We start from the raw sequence: 19,734 nt of genomic DNA, 5'->3' as shown, positions 1-19,734 counted from the left end.
TGGTGTTGCATGCCTGTAGTCCCAGCTACTTGGGAGGCTGAGGTGGGAGGATTGCCTGAACCCAGGAGGTTAAGGCTGTAGTGAGCTGAGATCACGCCACTGCACTCCACCCTGGGTGACAGAGTGAGACACTGTCTCAGAAAAAAACGTCCTGGCTGGGTGCAGTGGCTCACACCTGTAATCCCAGCACTTTGGGAGGCTGAGGTGAGAGGATTACTTAAGCCCAGGAGTTTGAGACCAGCCCTGGGAATATAAGGAGACCCTATGTCTACAAAAAATAAAAAAATTAGCCAGGCGTGGTGGAGGTCAGGGCTAAATGAGCTGTGATCATACCACTGCACTCCAGCCTGGGCTAAAAGTGAGCTGTGATCATAGCACTGCACTCCAGCCTGGGTGACAGGGAGACCCTGTCGCAGGAAAAAAAAAATCCTTATCTGTTAAAGATGCATGTGAAGTATTTACAGATGAAATGATACTTTAATGTAAATGATAGGTGTCATAATCCAGTGCATACATGGGGACAGAGCTGAGTAGGTAGAGGTATACATAAAACATGATTAGCCATGAGTTAATAATTATCGAAGCTGGATGATAGATACATGGGAGTTCAGTGTTTGAAATTTTACATAATGTTAAAAACAAAAAAGATGACTGAGCTTAAGGATCACTTCTTTTTTTTTTTTTTTTTTTTGAGACGGAGTCTCGCTCTGTCGCCCAGGCTGGAGTGCAGTGGCGCGATCTCGGCTCACCGCAAGCTCCGCCTCCCGGGTTCACGCCATTCTCCTGCCTCAGCCTCCCGAGTAGCTGGGACTACAGGCGCCCACAACCGCGCCCGGCTAATTTTTTGTGTTTTTAGTAGAGACGGGGTTTCACCGTGGTCTCGATCTCCTGACCTTGTGATCCGCCCGCCTCGGCCTCCCAAAGTGCTGGGATTACAGGCGTGAGCCACCGCGCCCGGCAAGGATCACTTCTTTTGGATATCTTCCCTTAACAGTGACTCTTGCTCAAAACCAGACAAAATAGATATTCCTTTTTCTTTCTTTTTTTTTTTTTTTTGAGACAGTCTCACTCTATCGCCAGGCGTGGTGGAAGTGTCATAATAGTTTTGTGCAGTGGCGTGAGCTTGGCTCACTGCAATCTCTGCCTCCCTGCAATCTCTGCCTCCCGAGTTCAAGCGATTCTCCTGCCTCAGCCTCCCGAGTAGCTGGGATTACAGGGGCGCACTAATACACTCAGTTAATTTTTGTATTTTTAGTAGAGACAGGGTTTCACCATGTTGGCCAGGATGGTCTCCATCTTCTGACCTCATGATCTGCCCGCATAGGTCTCCCAAAGTGCTGGGATTACAGGCGTGGGTTGTCCAGCCCAGCCTTTTTTTTTTTTTTTTTTTTTTTTAAGAGACAGGGTCTTATTCTGTGTAATAACGTGATCGTGGCTCACTGCAGCCTTGAACTCCAGGTCTCAAGGGATTCTCCTGCCTCAACCTCTTAAGTAGCTAGGACTACAAATGTGTGCCACCAGGCCCAGCTAATTTGTTTTTGTTTTTGTTTTTGGTAGGGACAGGGTCTCACTATGTTGCCCAGGATGGTCTCGAACTCTTGAGCCCAAGTGATCCTCCCACCTTGGCCTCCCAAAGTGCTGGGATTACAGGCATGATCCACCACTCTCAGCCCTAGATGCTTTTTCTTTTTTCTTTTCCTTTTTTTTTTTTGAGAGAGTCTTGCTGTCACCCAGGCTCGAGTGCAGTGATACGATCTCAGCTCACTGCAACCTCTGCCTTCCAGATTCAAGTGATTCTCCCACCTCAGCCTCCCAAGTAGCTGGGATTACAGGCACCTGCCATCATGCGTGGCTACTTTTTGTACTTTGAGTAGAGACAGGGTTTCACCATATTGGCCAGGCTGGTCTTGAACCCCTGACCTTGTGATCAGCCCACCTTGGTCTCTCAAAGTGATGGGATTACAGGTGTGAGCCACTGCGCATAGCCTAGATGCTCTTTTGCTTTTCTTGTCTTTCTTTATTTTTATTTTTATTTTTATTTTTATTTTGAGACAGAGTCTTGCTCTGTCGCCCAGGCTGGAGTGCAGTGGCGCAGTCTTGGCACACTGCAATCTCCACCTCCTGGATTCAAGCGATTCTCCTGCCCCAGCCTCCCAAGCAGCTGGGACTACAGGTGCATGCCACCATGCCCAGCTAATTTTTGTATTTTTAGTAGAGACGGGCTTTCATCATATTGGCCAGGTTGGTCTTGAACTCCTGACCTCGTGATCCACCCACCTTGGCCTCCCAAAGTGCTGGGATTACAGGCGTGAGCCACCGTGCCCAGCCTAGATGCTCTTTTTCTAAAGCATCATAACTGTCTGTCCATACCTCCTTCCCAGCACTTATTTCACTCTGTTGTATTTGTTGTCTTTACTCCCTCACATGATTTTGAGCTTTTTGAGGTGTTTATATTCCTGATTTTACTTCAGTTACCATCATATAGATATTTGCTTTCATAGATTTGTTACTAGATATTTTATGACATCTACACATAACTTTAATTTGTTTTCTTTTAGGTTGCATAGCAGTAGAAAAATCCCTGAATAGCCGAAACTTTAGCAAGCTCTTGCACTCTTGCCCATACCAATGTGATCGTCACAAAGTCATTGTGGAAGCTGAAGACAGATATAAAAGTGAACTAAGGAAATTACTTATCTGTAACAAAAGTAATTAATTCAGCAGCTTTAAAACTGTAATTATGGCTATACCTTCTGAACTATTATCTAAAGCATTAAATATATCAAAAACTAGAGGGTAAAATAGTCTTAAAAAGAAAATCTGTCTCTAAGCAACCAGTAATTCAAGATGTACCCAGGGAGTAGTCTTAGACTGTTAGTTTAAAAATTCTTCCTAATCTATCTAAGTATTCCCACTAGACGGGGGAATAAAGGAAATATACTAATGGAATTAATACGCTATTACTCAGATTGATATGCTAAGTGTCCTAAATGTTTTCCATATTTTTCAGAAATTCTGCTGACCCCACGTAGAAGACAACGACTCAGTAATGAATCTACTACCCCTGGAAGAATAAGTGAATATATTTAATTTAATTTTTTTTTTTTTTCTCGAGACAGGGTCTGGCTCTGTCACCCAGGCTGGAGTGCAGCGGAGCAATCTCTGCTCACTGCAGCCTCCGCCTCCCAGGTTCAAGTGACTCTCCTGCCTCAGCCTCCTGAGTAGCTGGGATTACAGACACGTGCCACCATGCCCTGCTAGTTTGTGTATTTTTAGTAGAGATGGGGTTTCACCATGTTGGCCAGGCTGGTCTCAGACTCCTGACCTCAAGTGATCCGCCCGCCTTGGCCTCCCAACGTGCTGGGATTACAGGCATGAGCCATTGCACCTGGCTGAATATATTTTATTTTATTTATTTATTTATTTATTTATTTTTGAGATGGAGTCTCGCTCTGTCGCCCAGGCTGGAGTGCAGTGGCGCGATCTCGGCTCACTGCAAACTCCGCCTCCCGGGTTCACGCCATTCTCCTGCCTCAGCCTCCCGAGTAGCTGGGACTACAGGCGCCCACAACCGCGCCCGGCTAATTTTTTGTATTTTTAGTAGAGACGGGGTTTCACCGTGGTCTCGATCTCCTGACCTTGTGATCCGCCCGCCTCGGCCTCCCAAAGTGCTGGGATTACAGGCGTGAGCCAAATGAACTTACATTTCATATATTCCTGAGAAAGAAGAGAACAGCTGAGTAGTTGTTCTCAGTCTCATTATTAACGGATCTTAAATGATAAACCTTGCCTCTGATGAGGGTCAGACCTAATAAAAGAGACTTTCCTCTTCCCTTCATGTTGCTTGCTCACTCATTGCCTGCTAGCAGGGGAAGGAGCAGGAGGATACTAACATTTATTAAGCACCTGCTAGGTGTTAGATGGTGTATAGATATTATTTCCTTTAGTTCCTATAGTAAATATTGTAAGTTAGATACTAATTTGCTCCTATTGTAAGGCATAATTATTAATAGTTGGTAAGTAGCAGAACTTAGATTCAAAAAGCCATTCTCCAGAAGCCCTTGTTCTCTCCTCACGTTTTTATTTTAAGAACAAAATTATTATGCACAAGCGCTTCAGAGAGACTTTGCAGGAGGTTTTTTTTTCATAACTATAGTGCTTGAAACAATAAAAATTGAAGAGACAAATAGTATAAACCTTAAAACTCTGCTTAAAAAATAAAAATGTCTCTTAAACAATTAGTTTATTTATGGGAATTTTAATTTAACTATATGGTTAACATTTCGCATTGATCACCATTTCCGATTTATCAGAAGCTTAAATAACATCATTTTCTTTTATTCATATGGAGTTAATACCTGCAGACTAAAATAGGTTGGATATATTAATTAGTAACATCTATAGAGCCACTCTGTTATTTAGACATTTGAACGTGATACATTCAGGAAGCATTTTGCCACGTATATTTATTTGGCTATTTTCACTGCCAAAACTTTCAAGGAAATTTCAAATTTGCTTTTTTTATCTGAATCTTTTTCTGGATTAAAAATTCTGCATGCAAATTATAATTAAGTATAGTACAGAAAGATGAGCCCACTTTCTGAAGTAATGTTTTCTGTAGTAATTATTAGAAAATGGGTATTTTTTCATAGAAACATCATGCACTTGGAGACCTTGTTCTTGACAAGGGCTTGGCATCAAATTAATAATAGGTGCTTTTCAACAACATGTCTTCAAAGCAAGTATGTAACAACAAAAAATATGCTATAATCTATTTGCATAGTAAAATAATTTGCAGAACTTCATGAAATGTGCATAATAATGGTTATACAATGATTATATACAGGGGTCCTATATACTATTAAGTGACATTGAGCTCAGAAAAAAACATACTTTTTTTTTTTGTAGGTAAAACTTGCTTTAGCTAAAACCAAATAATCTGGCCTACTTTTTAGTATTTAGAAAGGAATCTTGAGAAAGTAGTGATTCTTACATCTCTTTCACAAGTAGGCCAGGAATATTTGGTGTGTTACCATTTTTTTCCCCTCTTAATAAACTTACCTTTTTTTAGGACACTCACCACTATTCATTTAATTATACTTTATACTCAAATTTGAGCCCATTCTTCTGAGAAGGGACCACTGTACTAAGCATTTACAGATTTCTCCAAGCCTCTATTTTAGGATGGATTGGTGTTTTGAGAGGGCTTGAAAAATAAAGAGTCCTTAGAATTAAGTCCTCTTGCCCATTTTCCCTTACTCTTCCCTAATACCTAATATTAAGACTAAATAAGTCACAGAGTGGGGAGCTTGGGGTGTAGAGAGCTGCTTCCTTCTTCCAGGCTGCTCAGTACTCTGCTGTAGGAATCTTTGAGGATTTGGGCACAGACGGTAAGTATAAAAGTCAGGGAGATGGCAGCCACAATAGAAAAGTGGGGCTTTACATGATCAACTCCAGGGCTCAATATCCTGAAAGTTATAGTAACCAGTCTAGTCCTGATTATTATGAGTTCAAATAATTTAACAAGGGAAGTTGAAACCTATTTCTTGGATAGCCACAGTTTTCCAGTACACCCAAAATGAAGGAGTAATTTCATTGATAAGTTTTGAGATAGTTTTACCAATAATTTTGTTCTCTCAACAAGTATTTATTGACTACTACTATGTGTCAGATACTATTCTAAGCACTGGGGATACAATGGTGAATAAAATAGATTAAAATTGCTGCCCTCATGGAGCTTACATTCTAAATAATACTATTAAGCAATAATCAGACATTATTTACACTGATAACCTTCTGCTGGGAAGATTTTTCTCATCCGTTTTAAAAGGTCTGCTATGGCTCTTAGAATAGGTAAACAAATGGCTGTCTTGGCCTGCAAGGACAAGATTTTCTAAGGGTGACTCAGGACAGCTGCACCCAGTACTACGAAAGTAAATAACAGCCTCAAGTGGAAATACAAAAAACTCCTCACCAGCATCTACCCACAATGATAACATGGGATAATAATGAATGAAAAAGCTTAAAGAAAACTATTTCCTAGTAATCATCACCAGAAAATATTTGTTTACAGATATCAACTGTATATTCTTTCTTTATAGAAAGTATCCCTTAAAAACCAGATAGCTAAAAACTTCCTTCCCCATTGTGCAGCCTATATTTTGAGTTTTGATCTAGCTGACCACGTGTTTTTAAAAGCAAATTTCAAAAGACCCTTATTCTTAAAAATATTATCAAACTTAATATTTAAAGTAACAAGTGTTGATATTCTTTTTTATTCTATCAAGTTATGGAGCCCTTTGGGAAGACTGTAAGATATGCAAGCTGTTTTTTATTTATTTATTTATTTTTAAATTTTGAGATAGTCTTGCTCTGTCACCCAGGCTGGAATGCAGTGGCACGATCTCAGCTCACTGCAACCTTTGCCTCCCAGGTTTAAGCAATTCTTGTGCCTCAGCCTCCTGAGAAGCTGGGGCTACAGTCATGTGCCACCATGCCTGGCTACTTTTTGTACTTTTGGTAGAGACAGGGTTTTGCCATGTTGACCAGGCTGGTCTCGAACTTCTGACCTCAAGTAATCCACCTGCGTAAGCCTCCCAAAGTGCTAGGATTACAGGCGTGAGCCACCATGCCTGGCCAGGAAGATATTGGTTAACTGTCCTCACAGGAATGTTGAATTAACAATCAAATGTTTATAAACTGTTGTTTCTTGATTGAAAGATATTGTATTACTACTATCAATTAAGTTATAATTACTGAAGAAGTCACAGTGATAGCAACTAGCTTAATATTAGGCACTCAGGTTTTTAAAATTGAAGTGGGTTACCACATGATGAGAAGCCCTGGCATTTCTCTATATCCTTAGGTATAAGGTAAGCATATCCAAATAAGCACTTATTTGCATCTCAGGACCTTTGTTCAGCAAATACTAATATATTCTACAATCCTAATTACAGAAAAAAGAAGAGTTCGCAAAAACTTTACTGAAGAAGAAGTAAATTACCTTTTCAATGGAGTTAAGAAAATGGGAAATCACTGGAATTCAATTTTGTGGTCTTTCCCCTTTCAGCAAGGACGGAAGGCTGCGGACCTTGCTCACAAATACCGCAAACTGACCAAAAGCCCCATGTGTGCAGCTTCTTCTTTGGAAGAAGACTGTCAGTTTAGTTTGGATTTTTAAAATACAGTGCCTTGATACACTGTATTTTAAAAGATACAACATTTAAAGTATTTTTCTAAACTCTCATGAGAAGGAATGTGGAAATGAGGACACAGTTTTTATTAAACAGTTTTTGTGATGCTGAAACTCATCAAGTTATTACAATGATTTATAAAGCAAATATATCTCCAGTGTACAGATTAGTAAGATAAAATTCCTTTGTAAGATCAAACATTTGTTTAGGAATATGCTTTTATTTTTCCTTAAGCTTAAATGACATAGAGAAAAGAATTATCAGCCTTTAAACGTTATTTGACATTATATTGCAATAAATACTATGTGAGACATTTGGATTTTATACGGTACAAAAGTCCCTCCCTAGAATTCAGAAAGAATAGTTCCCCAAGCTGTTTAACTAGGGTTCCCACACACTAAATCAATATTTGACATTTTGTTAATTAAAACGTTTCCTTGGCTGTGGTGGTGGCTCATATTTGTAATCTCCCACTTTGGGAGGCCAGTGTGGGAGGATCACTTGAGGCAAGGAGTTTAAGACCAGCCTGGGCAACATAGTGAGACCCCCATCTTTACAAAAAATTTAAAAATTAGCTGGATGTGGTGGCATGCCCCTGTGGTCCTAGCTACTTGAGAGGCTGAGGTGGGAGGATCGCTTGAGCCCAGGAGTTCGAGGTTGTAGTTAGCTATGAGTGTTCCACTGTACTCTAGCCTGGACTAGAGAACTAGACCCTGTCTCTTAAAAAAGTTACCACTTCTATTGTTTACTGTAGTATCGTAGAGGGAAAAAAAATTTCTTCTTCTAAAGACTAATTATGCAGTGCTTTGAATACTTCCACATTGTATAGTCAGGTTCACTTCTTTGTAGTGTATGTTTATTTGCTTTAGCTTTTCAGAAGTGTCTACACTTTCCCCTCTTCTCCCTCTATGTCTTTGTCCTTCATATTGATGAGCCCTAGTTACTTTATCCTTCATATTGATGAGCCCTAGTTACTTCTTATTGATGAGCCCTAGTTACTTCATATTGATGAGCCCTAGTTACTTTATCCTTCATATTGATGAGCCCTAGTTACCTAATTGTCAAGCAGAACGATGTCTTGTCCCCTTAGTTTAGTCACTGACACTGGATAACTGTCTTTGCAAAATGTGTCCAGAAATGTCACCCTAAGAAATCCAGCCTGACTTGCGTGGGGGGCTAGCTTCTTTATTAGCATCAGTGAGGTTTTATGGGTTCTACCCTAAGATGCTTCTTGTCATTCTACATGACCAACTCTTAGATTATAGTTAATGACGTTTAGATTATAATTTTTATTTTAAATAATTTCCTATCCTATTCCTATGCATTTTTAAATTTAATTTTACTTTATTTGACAGAGTCTTACTCTCTTGCCCAGGCTAGAGTGCAGTGGTGCAATCTCAGCTCACTGCAGCCTCTGTCTCCTAGGTTCAAGCAATTATCGTGCTTCAGCCTCCCAAGTAGCTGGGATTAAAGGCGCATGGCACCATTCCTGGCTAATTTTTTTTTTTTTTTTTTTTTTGTATTTTTAGTAGAGATGGGGTTTTGCCATGTTGGCCAGGCTGGTCTGGAACTCCTGACCTCAAGTGATTCGCCAGCCTCGGCCTCCCAAAGTGCCAGGATTACAGGTGTGAGCCACCGCACCTGGCCTTCATATGCTTTTTTGTTAAACCTTTCCACAGGACTTTAATGTTCCTACTAAATTTCATCTTGTTAGATTTAGTCTCTGCTCAGTTTGTCAAGCAGTAGATAAGGCAACCCTTCCTGCTTCAGGTCATCCACAACTTCCATTACTGCCGCTGTATTCTTATCCAAGTCACTGATGGCACCCTGAATTGGCTGGCCAGGGCAGGAGGTTTGGGCAGGCCCCTAGCAGCCTCTTCTGCTGGTCCCTCTTCATCAGCCACCTCTGGGCTAGTCTTTAATAAGCCTCAATGCTATCATCCAGCATTGATTTCACTTTCACATCTAAGATGTGAATTGTCAAATGCCCTGTTGAAATCTGCATTTGCTATATCGGCAGCATCCGCCTACCTGGTACTCCTGCAAAAAAGAAAGATACTGTGTAAATCTGGTACTCTCTTTTCCTTTAGTGTCTAATCACAAAATTTCACTTAGTGCTGATTAAGCTCACTGGACTGTAATTTTCAACTCCATCTTCTGTCCTGTGAAAATTCAGCACTCCTTCCCCTTTTAGGACTTCTGGCACTTTGCCTGATTTTCCCAGATTTCCAAGGGAGGAACTCAGTGGGTTTTCACTTTCATTGTCTTGTTTAAACCTTACATCCAGTTTGGCAGATGATATGCCCATTTGTTTTATCCCGTAATTCATGCTGCCAGATTTTTGGCGTCAGGATCACAATCCTACTCATATGAAACCCACTCAAGGTGGTGCTTTTCTGCCATATTCCACTTCCTTGTGATATTTAGAAATGTCTTCTTAGCCTGTTTCCATAGAGAATGGCAAGAGCCCTCAAGTAGAGGCCACACCTAAAATTAAGCTTGATAATGGAATGTATGTTTTTCCTTGGGTTACTCTCCGCTCTTTCCCTTTTCCATCCCCTTTCCTTTTGTTTTCCTTCCCACTCTGCACCTGCCACCTGGCCCCCAAGGAAATTAAGGGCTCCTCTTCTAGTGTGAAATGCTGGCTCCCTGAAAACATCATTTTAAAAAGCATGTTAATAAAGCAAAGCCAAGTGTATTATGCACTGCGGTCAAGAGCACTAACTCACAGTCTAGTCTTCCGAGGAGGAAGGGGAAAAGCAGGATATTTATGAGGATTCTGGCGTCTTGCTTAAGGCTGGTCTTTCAATGCAGGGCTTGAGTAGGGTTAGGCCAAGTTGATAATATAATAGTCCAGGGTTGGGGAATAAATTAGAAGTGTCGAATGTTATTTTCTAGTCTTGGGTTCTTAGGTGGGTTTCTTAAATTTTCTGAGCTTCAGGTTCCTCATCTGTGAAAGGCTTAGATAAGATTCAGTGAGATAATGTGTGACTGGCACATAGTGAGCTCCAGATAAATTGCGCTTTTGTGTGCATCAGTCTTATTCCCAAAGCCTAGGCTTTACGGTCATGCGGCTGCCCGACCCCCGAGGGCACAGCGGAATCCGCGAGCTTGGCGGGGCGCTGCGCTGCGCCCCTCAACCGGCAGAGGCCGTCAGAGCGCCCTCGGTCCAGACGGTGCCCGCCTCTGCCACCGCCTCCCCGCGCATGGCTGCCCCGGCGGCTGCCTGACCGTCGCCCGCCACCTCGGCGGCCTCGCAACCTGTGGGAGCCCGTGGCCATCGCAGACCTAGAGGGCACACTGGGTGGCGCAGTCGCCGCGGCAAGCTCGGCGGGCGGCGCGTCGCGGGGGACGGCGAGCGGGGGGCGGCCCGGCCGGGGTCCTCGCGGGTCCTCGGCGGGCCCGGGGGAGGGCCCTCTTTGTGGCTGCAGTTGGCAAGATGGCGCCGGTGGGGGTGGAGAAGAAGCTGCTGCTGGGTCCCAACGGGCCCGCGGTGGCGGCCGCCGGCGACCTGACCAGTGAGGAGGAGGAAGGCCAGAGCCTATGGTGAGGTCGCGGGCGGTCGGGCCGGGCCGGGGAAGCCGCGGCCGCTGGGCCGGACCGTCGGACACACTGAGGGGCCGTCGCGAGCCGGGCCATCCCAGTCCGGCCCGGGGCTGACCACTCTCACCATTGTCGCCGCAGGTCCTCCATTCTGAGCGAAGTGTCCACCCGTGCCAGGTCGAAGCTGCCGTCCGGCAAGAACATCCTGGTCTTCGGTGAGCACCGGCAGCGGGGCGTTGCCCCAGGGCGCTGGGGTGGGCGAGGCGGGCGCCCCTCCCACAGGTCCCCGCCTTCCCCTTGCCCGCCGCCTGCCCGCAGCCTGGCGGGAAAGGGACCGTCGGCCCTGGCCGGGCAGCTGGAGTGTGGCCAAACCTCCCGCGCCCGAGGGTGGGATGCTGCCGTCTTTGGAGAGCCTAGTGGTGCTCTGGGGTTATCGGCACATTGTTTCAGTCATTTGGCGTTCTATGCCTCCATAGCCTCGAAGATTACCAAATTGAGATCGTGGAGAGGGGAGCTAGTAAATGAGGTTAGGTGGAAAAGGTGGGAGAACTAGGTGACCTGGGCTTGGAGCTGTGGGGAAATGGCCACGGGAGCCTTCTTTGAGCCTCATCAGTAGTGCATAGTCTGAGGTTTTAGGGACTTTGCAGAGGACAGAGAATCAGCACTGGGGACGTTTCCTGCATTACTCCAGCCCTCACTGCTAGGTTACCTGAGTCAGGTCTCTCAATCCCTCTGGCCTCACTCTCCTCAAGTGAGGGAGTTGGGGTACATTCACACAGCAAGTTGCTTGGGACCTGTGGGCTGGGCACTGGCTCAGCATAGACGTCTCTTAAACACTATACAAGAATCTCAGTTCGGTGGAAGACAGATCCATGCCGATTATTGTGGAAGCATCACACAGCTTGGAGCTGTTGAAGGAGGATGATTTGGGAGTTGAGTATTTTGCAGAAAAGTGTCAGTATGCAGGGACACAGATGACAAGAGGGTGTGGGGTTTGGAAACTGCTCGAAGCGCCTTGTGGTTGATGGCTGCTAAGGTAAGTTGGGGGCAGATCGTGGGAAGGCTGAAGAGTTAGTGCTGTTTCCTGAAGTTCTCTGATTCTCAAAGGCCTGTTATCTCACCTCCATCCCCCAATTCTCATGGGAATCACTGCCTTGGTAGTTTTCCTACTGCTACTGACGAGAATGTGTGACCTTCCTCAGGAAATGACTGTGGTCGGTAATACTGGACCCTTAGAGATCTTCAAGAAGTGGGGGATCAAGATCACCAGATCTGAGTTTTAGAAAGAACACTGCCTGCAGAGGGACAGTAGCTCAAAATGAGCAGGTACTGAAGTCAGACTGATAGGTACTCACCATGGTCTGTATGCGGAGGGCCTGAATAAGGTAGAGGCATTGGAGACCGAGAGGAGGTCTTTGATCTGTGTACTGACTGCCTTTCAATTCTCATGTTCTGTAATTCCATATTATTAAATGCCAGAAGTGCCTAGTAATGTTTGGCGATGGTTCTCCTTGATGTTTAAGGATCCGGGGAGGGGGTGTTGTTTGGGTGGAGGGAGATGAAGAAGTGCTTATTAATTAACTGAGATTGTACTAAAGAGTTTTGCTAGGTCTATAATTATTTTCGTCAGTTTCTTAGTCTTCAGAATGCTTGTGAAGGAGATGTACTAAAATCAAAAGTGAATAACTTCCGTTCTTCACCATTGTGAAGTAGGATCAGACTTTTTTTAGTTTACGGTACCTGGACTTTTAGGTTAATGGTATCATAAAAGATTTCTTGTTTTTCTTGTGGTGAAAGTTTATCTTGTGAGAAACTAACCCTGCCTTTTACTTTCACTTCTCCAAATGCATGTCTTATAAGTTATAGATAGGGCCTGTGGACCTGCCTCATTATTTCCCTTGTGAAGTAAGGATAACGCAGTAGAATGTCATTTTAGATTTTAGAATTTGCTGCCTTTACCACCCTCTCCTCCCTACCCTCCCAACCACTCTTCCAGCAAAATCCTTTGTTTATGAAAGCAGGTGAGACCTCAACAGCAGACTTTGCATGAAATTCTTAGTTGTTCCATGTCATGTGAGTGTCATGCCTCCCTATCCTTGCCCAGAATAAACAGTACACCTTTGTCTTGCAAACATCCTTTGTAGGTGAAGATGGTTCTGGTAAAACAACCCTCATGACTAAACTACAAGGAGCTGAGCATGGCAAAAAAGGAAGAGGCCTAGAATATCTCTACCTCAGCGTCCATGATGAGGACCGAGATGGTGAGTAAAGCATCGATCCCATGGTAAGGGGGTGTATGCAGGACTCTTGACTGCTTCCTTGGGTGCAGTTGTTGCAACATGGCCAGGCATTCTCAGTTTTCTGTTTGGTTCTCAGAGAGTTAATCACAGAGAATAGATGAAGTATATGTCTTCTTAACCCACTTAACCCACTTTCTTTTATAGAGTATGTTAGCAAAACTGGGGAATGGGACACTTAGCTGTTGCTCTGGCTAGCCTGCCCTTAAAAAGAGATACTGAAGGTAAATTTTCACTTACCCATAAAGGTGGTAAGAAAAATTTTTTAAAGCTTTGGAGTTTTGAATGAGAGAAATGTTTAGCTGTCCTGGGGACCATTGTTACTCTGCCTGGTTCTAGTAGAGAATCTGAAGTTGGTGTGGTTTAGAGTGTAACAATTTAATGTATATTCATAGGAGAGTTTCCTGAGTCTCTTTGTGACAGTTTAGAAATGGTAATTTCTGCTGGATTTGATGACTCCTGCCGTAATCACAGCTACTTAGGAGGCTGAGGTGGGAGGATCACTTGAGGCCAGGAGTTGGGGGCTGCAGTGAGCTATGTCCATATCAATCCACTCAAGCCTGGGTAACAGAGCGAGACCGTCTCTGTTTTTTAAAAAAGAAAGAATGAAAGAAATGCTCATTTTCTGTGTTTCTTCTGGTAGAGGAATAGATTCTCAGAGGTGGGAATGTTCTTTAATTCCTCATCTTTAAAATGTGAGTAGTAATAGTTTCTGCTTAGAATGATTAAAAGCACATGATAAACACTCTTATAAGGATTACATATAATTTAAAAATTTTTTCTTATAATTGTGAGTTGGAGTAATGGTTTTGGGTTACAACTGCTCAGTAATGCCTCCTTTATAATCTTTTGGTTTTACGTTAGATCTTTTTTTTTTTTTTTTTTTTTTTTTTTTGAGACAGGGTTTTACTCTGTCACCCAGGTTGGAGTGCAGTGGCTCAGTCTTGGCTCATTGCAACCTCTGCCTCCCAGCCTCAGGTCATCCTTCCACTTCAGCCTCCTAAGTAGCTGGGACTATAGGTGTGTGCCACCACACCCGGCTAATTTTTGTACAGATGGGATTTCACTATGTTGTTCAGGCTAGTCTTGAACTCCTGAGCTCAAGCAGTCCGCTCGCCTCAGCCTCTCAAAATCCTGGGATTACAGGCATGAACCACTGTGCCCAGCCTATGTTAGATCTTTTCAGTGACTCGAAAATAAATAATCATTGGTACCTAGGTTGGTTGGTTGGTTTTTTTGGTAGGAAAGTTATCTGTATAACCTAAAGATAAAATGTAGTCACTAAATTACTTTCTTTAGGGCGGGCACGGTGGCTTACGTCTATAATCCTAGCACTTTGGGAGGCTGAGGCGGGTGGATCACTTGGGGTCAGGAGTTCAAGACCAGCCTGGTCAAGTTGGTGAAACCCCATCTCTACTAAAAATGCAAAACATTAGCCAGGCGTGGTGGTACATGCCTGTAGCCCCAGCTACTCTGGAGGCTGAGGCATGAAAATTGCTTGAACCCAGGAGGTGGAGGTTGCAGTGAGCCGAGATTGCACCACTGCACTCCAGCCTGGGTGATAAAGTGAGACTCCATCTCAAAAAAAAAAAAATTACTTTCTTTATATTTGCTTTTACTCATTTAAACAGTAGAGATTACAATGTATGGGCAATTATATAACAAGGGCTGATCCTACCACCTAGTCCCCCATTTCCTTATTGCTAAAATGACAAAGTTGAACCAAGGTCCTTTCCAGCACCATGATTCTACCGTCTCCAAGAGCTGTTTAGTAGAGGGCATGAGTGACTGGGCGCAGTGGCTCACGCCTGTAATCCGAGCACTTTGGGAGGCTGAGGCAGGCGGATCACCTGAGGTCCATTCAAGACCAGCCTGGCCAACATGGTGAAACCCCATTTCTACTAAAAATACAAAAATTAGCCAGGCATGGTGGCGCACGCTTGTAATCCCAGCTACCCAGGAGGCTGAGGCAGGCGAATCGCTTGAACCTGGTAGGCGGAGGTTGCAGTGAGCTGAGATTGTGCCACTGCACTCCAACCTGGGCAACAGAGTGAGACTCTGTCTCAAAAAAAAAAAAAAAAAGTTGAGGGCATGGGTAGAGTCTCTTGTGTAAGGACAGAGGCATTTGGGTACCCATCTAAGCCCACTGGAGTCTGTACGTAGAGGGCTGCTGAGCCTGGCCAGAGAATCTCGCATGTGTTGAGTCTTTTGCTTCCTGTCTTTTTTGGACAGCGTGGTTACTGTGGAAAGAGCTGTGGCTTTGGAGCCAGACAGAACTGGTTCAGAATGCCATGCCTTGTAGCCAGTAGTTGTGTGGCTTTGGGTAACTGACTTAACCACTCTGTACTTGAGTTTCCTCATTTGTAGAATGGGCTAATGGTGCCTATACAAATGAGACAGGGTATATCAGGTGTAACAGTGCTTGAGACATGGTGATAACTCTAGTACCCTTTTGTTTCTTTTGAAAGTGTAAAACGTGATGTAGATAATCTATGAATCTCTATAGCCTCTTCTGTTTCAATATACCATAAGCATATTTCATGCCAGAGCATCGTGCTGACCACATTTATTTGCCTTTAAGTATATTTTAACTTCTATACAGATTTTTTGTTTTTGTTTTTGTTTTTGAGGCGGAGTCTCGCTCTGTCGCCCAGGCTGGAGTGCAGTGGCCGGATCTCAGCTCACTGCAAGCTCCACCTCCCGGGTTCACGCCATTCTCCTGCCTCAGACTCCGAGTAGCTGGGACTATAGGTGCCCGCCACCTCGCCTGCCTAGTTTTTTGTATTTTTTAGTAGAGACGGGGTTTCACCGTGTTAGCCAGGATGGTCTCAATCTCCTGACCTCGTGATCCGCCCGTCTCGGCCTCCCAAAGTGCTGGGATTACAGGCTTGAGCCACCGCGCCCGGCCTCTATACAGATTTTTTTAAGGTTACCTTAAAAACTTCTTGGTCTCTGCATTTATTGGATTTTTTTAGGCCACCCACTTGAAAGTTCCTGTTTGATGGAAGAATTGCCCTTATCTGTTGTTAATTATACATTTTCCGCCCTAGTCTTTTTTATTGTGTGGTGTGATTGAGTTATAAATATACACTTCACAGGCAGTTACCCAGGTAGAGAAAATAGTCTCTGGCTTGTACCTAGTTTGTGGTAGAATGTGACATGTCAAAGGACCCCTGCCTCCAGGTTTGCGGGCATCTGTTTAATGCTACACATTAAACTCCAAGCACATGGGTGAGTTACGTGTAGTGGGCAGTGGGGAGAGAGGCTGAAAAAAGGAACCATGCCTGCGGTTGGGTAGGCATTAAAACCCACAGACTTTGGGTACAGAGCAGTATTTTTGAGGACATTCACAGAACCCAAACTAAAGCCGCTAAAATAGAGTTTGAAAGTATAGCTAGATTTAGATACTTTATACTGTTGACACAAAGTCATGAATATAAATTTTTTATAGCATGTTTATTAATTGCTTATACAAAAGTAATTAATAGAAGATAGGGGTTTTTTTAAGTATATTTTTCTAAAAGAGGAAGATTGGATTTTTTTGTTTGTTTTCTTTTCTTTCTTTTTTTCTTTTTTTTGAGACAGGGTCTGGCTCTGTCATCCAGTCTGGAGTGCAGTGGTGCCATCTCGGCTCACTGCAACCTCCACCTCCTGAACTCAAGCAATCCTCCCGCCTCAGCCTCCCGAGGAGCTGGGACTACAGGTACATACCACCAAGCCTGGCTAATTTTTGTATTTTTTGTAGAGACGGGGTTTTGCCATGTTGCCCAGCCTGGTCGCGAACTCCTGACCTCTAGTGATCCACCCTCCTTGGCCTCCCAAAGTGCTGGGATTACAGGCATGAGCCACCGCGCCTGACTGGTTTTAAAGTATTTGTTGGAATTTGTTGAAAAAGAAGCTAATAGGCCAGGCGCGGTGGCTCACGCCTGTAATCCCAGCACTTTGTGAGGCTGAGGCAGGCAGATCCCTTGAGCCCAGGAGTTCAGGACCAGCCCGGACAACATGGTGAAACCCCATTTCTACTAAAAATACAAAAATCAGCCAGTCATGGTGGCACACACCTGTAGTCCCAGCCACTCAAGGGGCTGAAGCATGAGGATCGCCTGAACCTGGGAGGTCTGAGCTGCAGTGAGCTACACCAGTTTGGGCACACCACTACACTCCAGTCTAGGCAACAAAGCGAAACTTGATCACAAAAAGAAAAAGTATTAATAGTTAATAAAAAGTATTAATAATAAGTATTAATAGTTAATTATTAATAATTAAATATTAATAAAGTATTAATAGTTAATAAAAGTATTAATAATTAATAGTAATAATAGTTAATAGTTAATAATCAATAATTAATAATTAATAGTTAATAGTTTTTGATGATAGTTCTCAAGGTACTTTTATAAAAAATAGTTCTGCTGGGCACGGTGGCTCATGCCTGTAATCCCAACAAGGCCGAGGTGGGCAGATCACAGGTCAGGAGTTCAAGACTAGCTCGGCCAACATGGTGAAACCCCGTCTCTACTAAAAATACAAAAATTAGTTGGGCATAGTGGTGCACTCCTGTAATCCCAGCTACTCAGAAGCTGAGGCAGGAGAATTGAAGCCTCGGAGCTCTAGGAGATTGCAATGAGTTGAGCTTGCACCACTGCAGTCCAGCCTGAGTGACAGAGGGAGACTCCATCTCAAAAAAAAAAAAAAAATAGTTCTCAAAGATAACTGAAAATTTCTTTTTTTTTTTTTTTTTTGAGACGGAGTCTCGCTCTGTCGCCCAGGCTGGAGTGCAATGGCCGGATCTCAGCTCACTGCAAGCTCCGCCTCCTGGGTTCACGCCATTCTCCTGCCTCAGCCTCCCGAGTAGCTGGGACTACAGGCGCCCGCCACCTCGCCTGGCTAGTTTTTTGTATTTTTTTTTTAAGTAGAGACGAGGTTTCACCGGGTTAGCCAGGATGGTCTCGATATCCTGACCTCGTGATCCACCCGTCTCGGCCTCCCAAAGTGCTGGGATTACAGGCTTGAGCCACCGCGCCCGGCCGATAACTGAAAATTTCTAAAAATATGTTATAAAATTGTCCGGGCGTGGTGATTCACACCTGTAATCCCAGAACTTTGTGAGGCTGAGGCAGGCGGATGACTTGAGGTCAGGAGTTCGAGACCAGCCTGGCCAATGTGGTGAAACCCCATCTCTACTAAAAGTACAAAAATTAGCCAGGCGTAGTGGCACGTGCCTGTAGTCCCAGCTTCTTGGGAGGCTGAGGTAGGAGAATCGCTTGAACCTGGGTGGCGGGGGAGGAGTGGCAGTGGTTGCAGTGAGCCAAGATCGTGCCACTGCAGTCCAGCCTGGGTGATAGAGTGAGACTCTGTTTCAAATAAATGAATAAATTTAGATAATTGTCTTCGGCAGTTAGATCATCCTGGTATTTGTTTGCAACCATGTTTCATTAAATCTTAGCACTTGCACATTTGTGTGAATATATTTTAATAGAAAACAAAAAATACATACAAAGTAGAGAGTGGTATCATGAGCCACAGTGTACTTGTCACCTTGCTTCAACAATTACCAGTTCTAACTGGGTGCACTGGCTCAGGCGTGTAATCCCAGCACTTTAGAAGGCCAAGGCGGGAGCATTGCTTGAGCCTAGAAGTTTGAGACCAGCTTGGGCAACATCGGGAAACCCTATCTCTACAAAAAAATTAAAAAATTAGCTGGGAGTGGTGGCTTGTGCCTGTGGTCCCAGCTACTCGGAAGGCGGAAGTGGGCGGATCACTAGCCCAGGAAATTGAGGCTGCAGTTGCCACTGCACTCCAGCCTGGGTGTCTCAGACCCTGTTTCAAAATAAATAAATACATACATGCACACGTATCAATTCTTGATCAGTTTTATTTCAACTGTACTTTTACTCTTTGCTTTGTTTACTCCCCAGTAGATGATTTTGAAGCAGATTTCAGACATTAAATTTTATCTATGTACACTGCCATAAAGATGTCAGATAAGGATTTTTTTAAAACATAACTATTATTATTATAACAAAAAATTACTAATTCCCTAATATAATTAGGCATCTGGTAATTCATATCTCAATTTATGTAAGTGATGATTTTATCTTCACATTTAAATACAAAGTTTCTGTCCCTTTGGCATCCTTTATAGTATGTGAATGCATTGTTGAGTGTGACCAACACAAGAAAGCCTTGTTTAAACATAGGCTCTTCAGCACAGCTCACTGCTTCACTGATTGCTGTTATCTTAGGATGATGGATTATTTAGATTGTGGCATAGTTGACCAGTGAACATTAGTATCTTTTGATTCTTATTGAAAGCTAAGATACCCTTACTCTTTTTTTTTTTTTTGAGACAGATTCTCACTCTGTCACCCAGGCTGGAGTGCAGTGTGGCACAATCTCGACTCACTGCAACCTCTGCCTCCCGGGTTCAAGTGATTCTCCTACCTTAGCCTCCCAAGTAGCTGGGATTACAGCACCCGCCACCACGCCCAGCTAATTTTTGTATTTTTAATAGAGACGGGGTTTCACCATGCTGGCCAGGCCGGTCTTGAACTCCTGACCTCGTGATCTGCCTGCCTTGGCTTCCCTAAGTGCTGGGATTACAGGCATGAGCCACCATACCCGGTCCGATACCCTTACTCTTTACTACATAGACAGTTTGGAAACCTTTTTAGGTGTGAACACTTCCTATATTACTGTAGTTT

General features: G+C 43.7%; 2 protein-coding genes across 13 annotated transcripts in view; both read left to right on the top strand.

Moving 5' to 3' along the window:
• The window catches only part of LOC105491557 (telomere repeat binding bouquet formation protein 1), a 51,271-nt gene extending 43,573 nt beyond the window's left edge, over positions 1-7,698 (top strand). For 8 of the 12 annotated variants that reach the window (XM_071084701.1, XM_071084695.1, XM_071084699.1 and 5 more), the window contains 3 exons: positions 2,559-2,708; positions 3,011-3,076; positions 6,957-7,189. In XM_071084701.1, coding sequence (XP_070940802.1) covers positions 2,559-2,708; positions 3,011-3,076; positions 6,957-7,180 — 440 coding nt within the window. In that variant the 3' untranslated portion in view covers positions 7,181-7,189. Of the gene's footprint in view, positions 1-2,558; positions 2,735-3,010; positions 3,839-6,956 lie in introns of those variants that run through there. The other 4 variants (XM_071084692.1, XM_071084700.1, XM_071084702.1 and 1 more) reach the window with 4 other exon arrangements.
• A 2,887-nt stretch (positions 7,699-10,585) lies between these two features.
• The window catches only part of LOC105491458 (dynein cytoplasmic 1 light intermediate chain 2), a 33,136-nt gene continuing 23,987 nt past the window's right edge, over positions 10,586-19,734 (top strand). Inside the window, exons 1-3 of the mRNA XM_011757945.3 lie at positions 10,586-10,739; positions 10,878-10,951; positions 12,881-12,997. Coding sequence (XP_011756247.1) covers positions 10,633-10,739; positions 10,878-10,951; positions 12,881-12,997 — 298 coding nt within the window. The 5' untranslated portion in view covers positions 10,586-10,632. The remainder of the gene's footprint in view (positions 10,740-10,877; positions 10,952-12,880; positions 12,998-19,734) is intronic.

Source organism: Macaca nemestrina, chromosome 18, assembly GCF_043159975.1.
Source record: "Macaca nemestrina isolate mMacNem1 chromosome 18, mMacNem.hap1, whole genome shotgun sequence".
In the NCBI taxonomy this organism is placed as follows: domain Eukaryota; kingdom Metazoa; phylum Chordata; class Mammalia; order Primates; family Cercopithecidae; genus Macaca; species Macaca nemestrina.
Note: the sequence above shows the minus strand (reverse complement) of the source record. Positions and strands in the feature narration are given on the sequence as shown.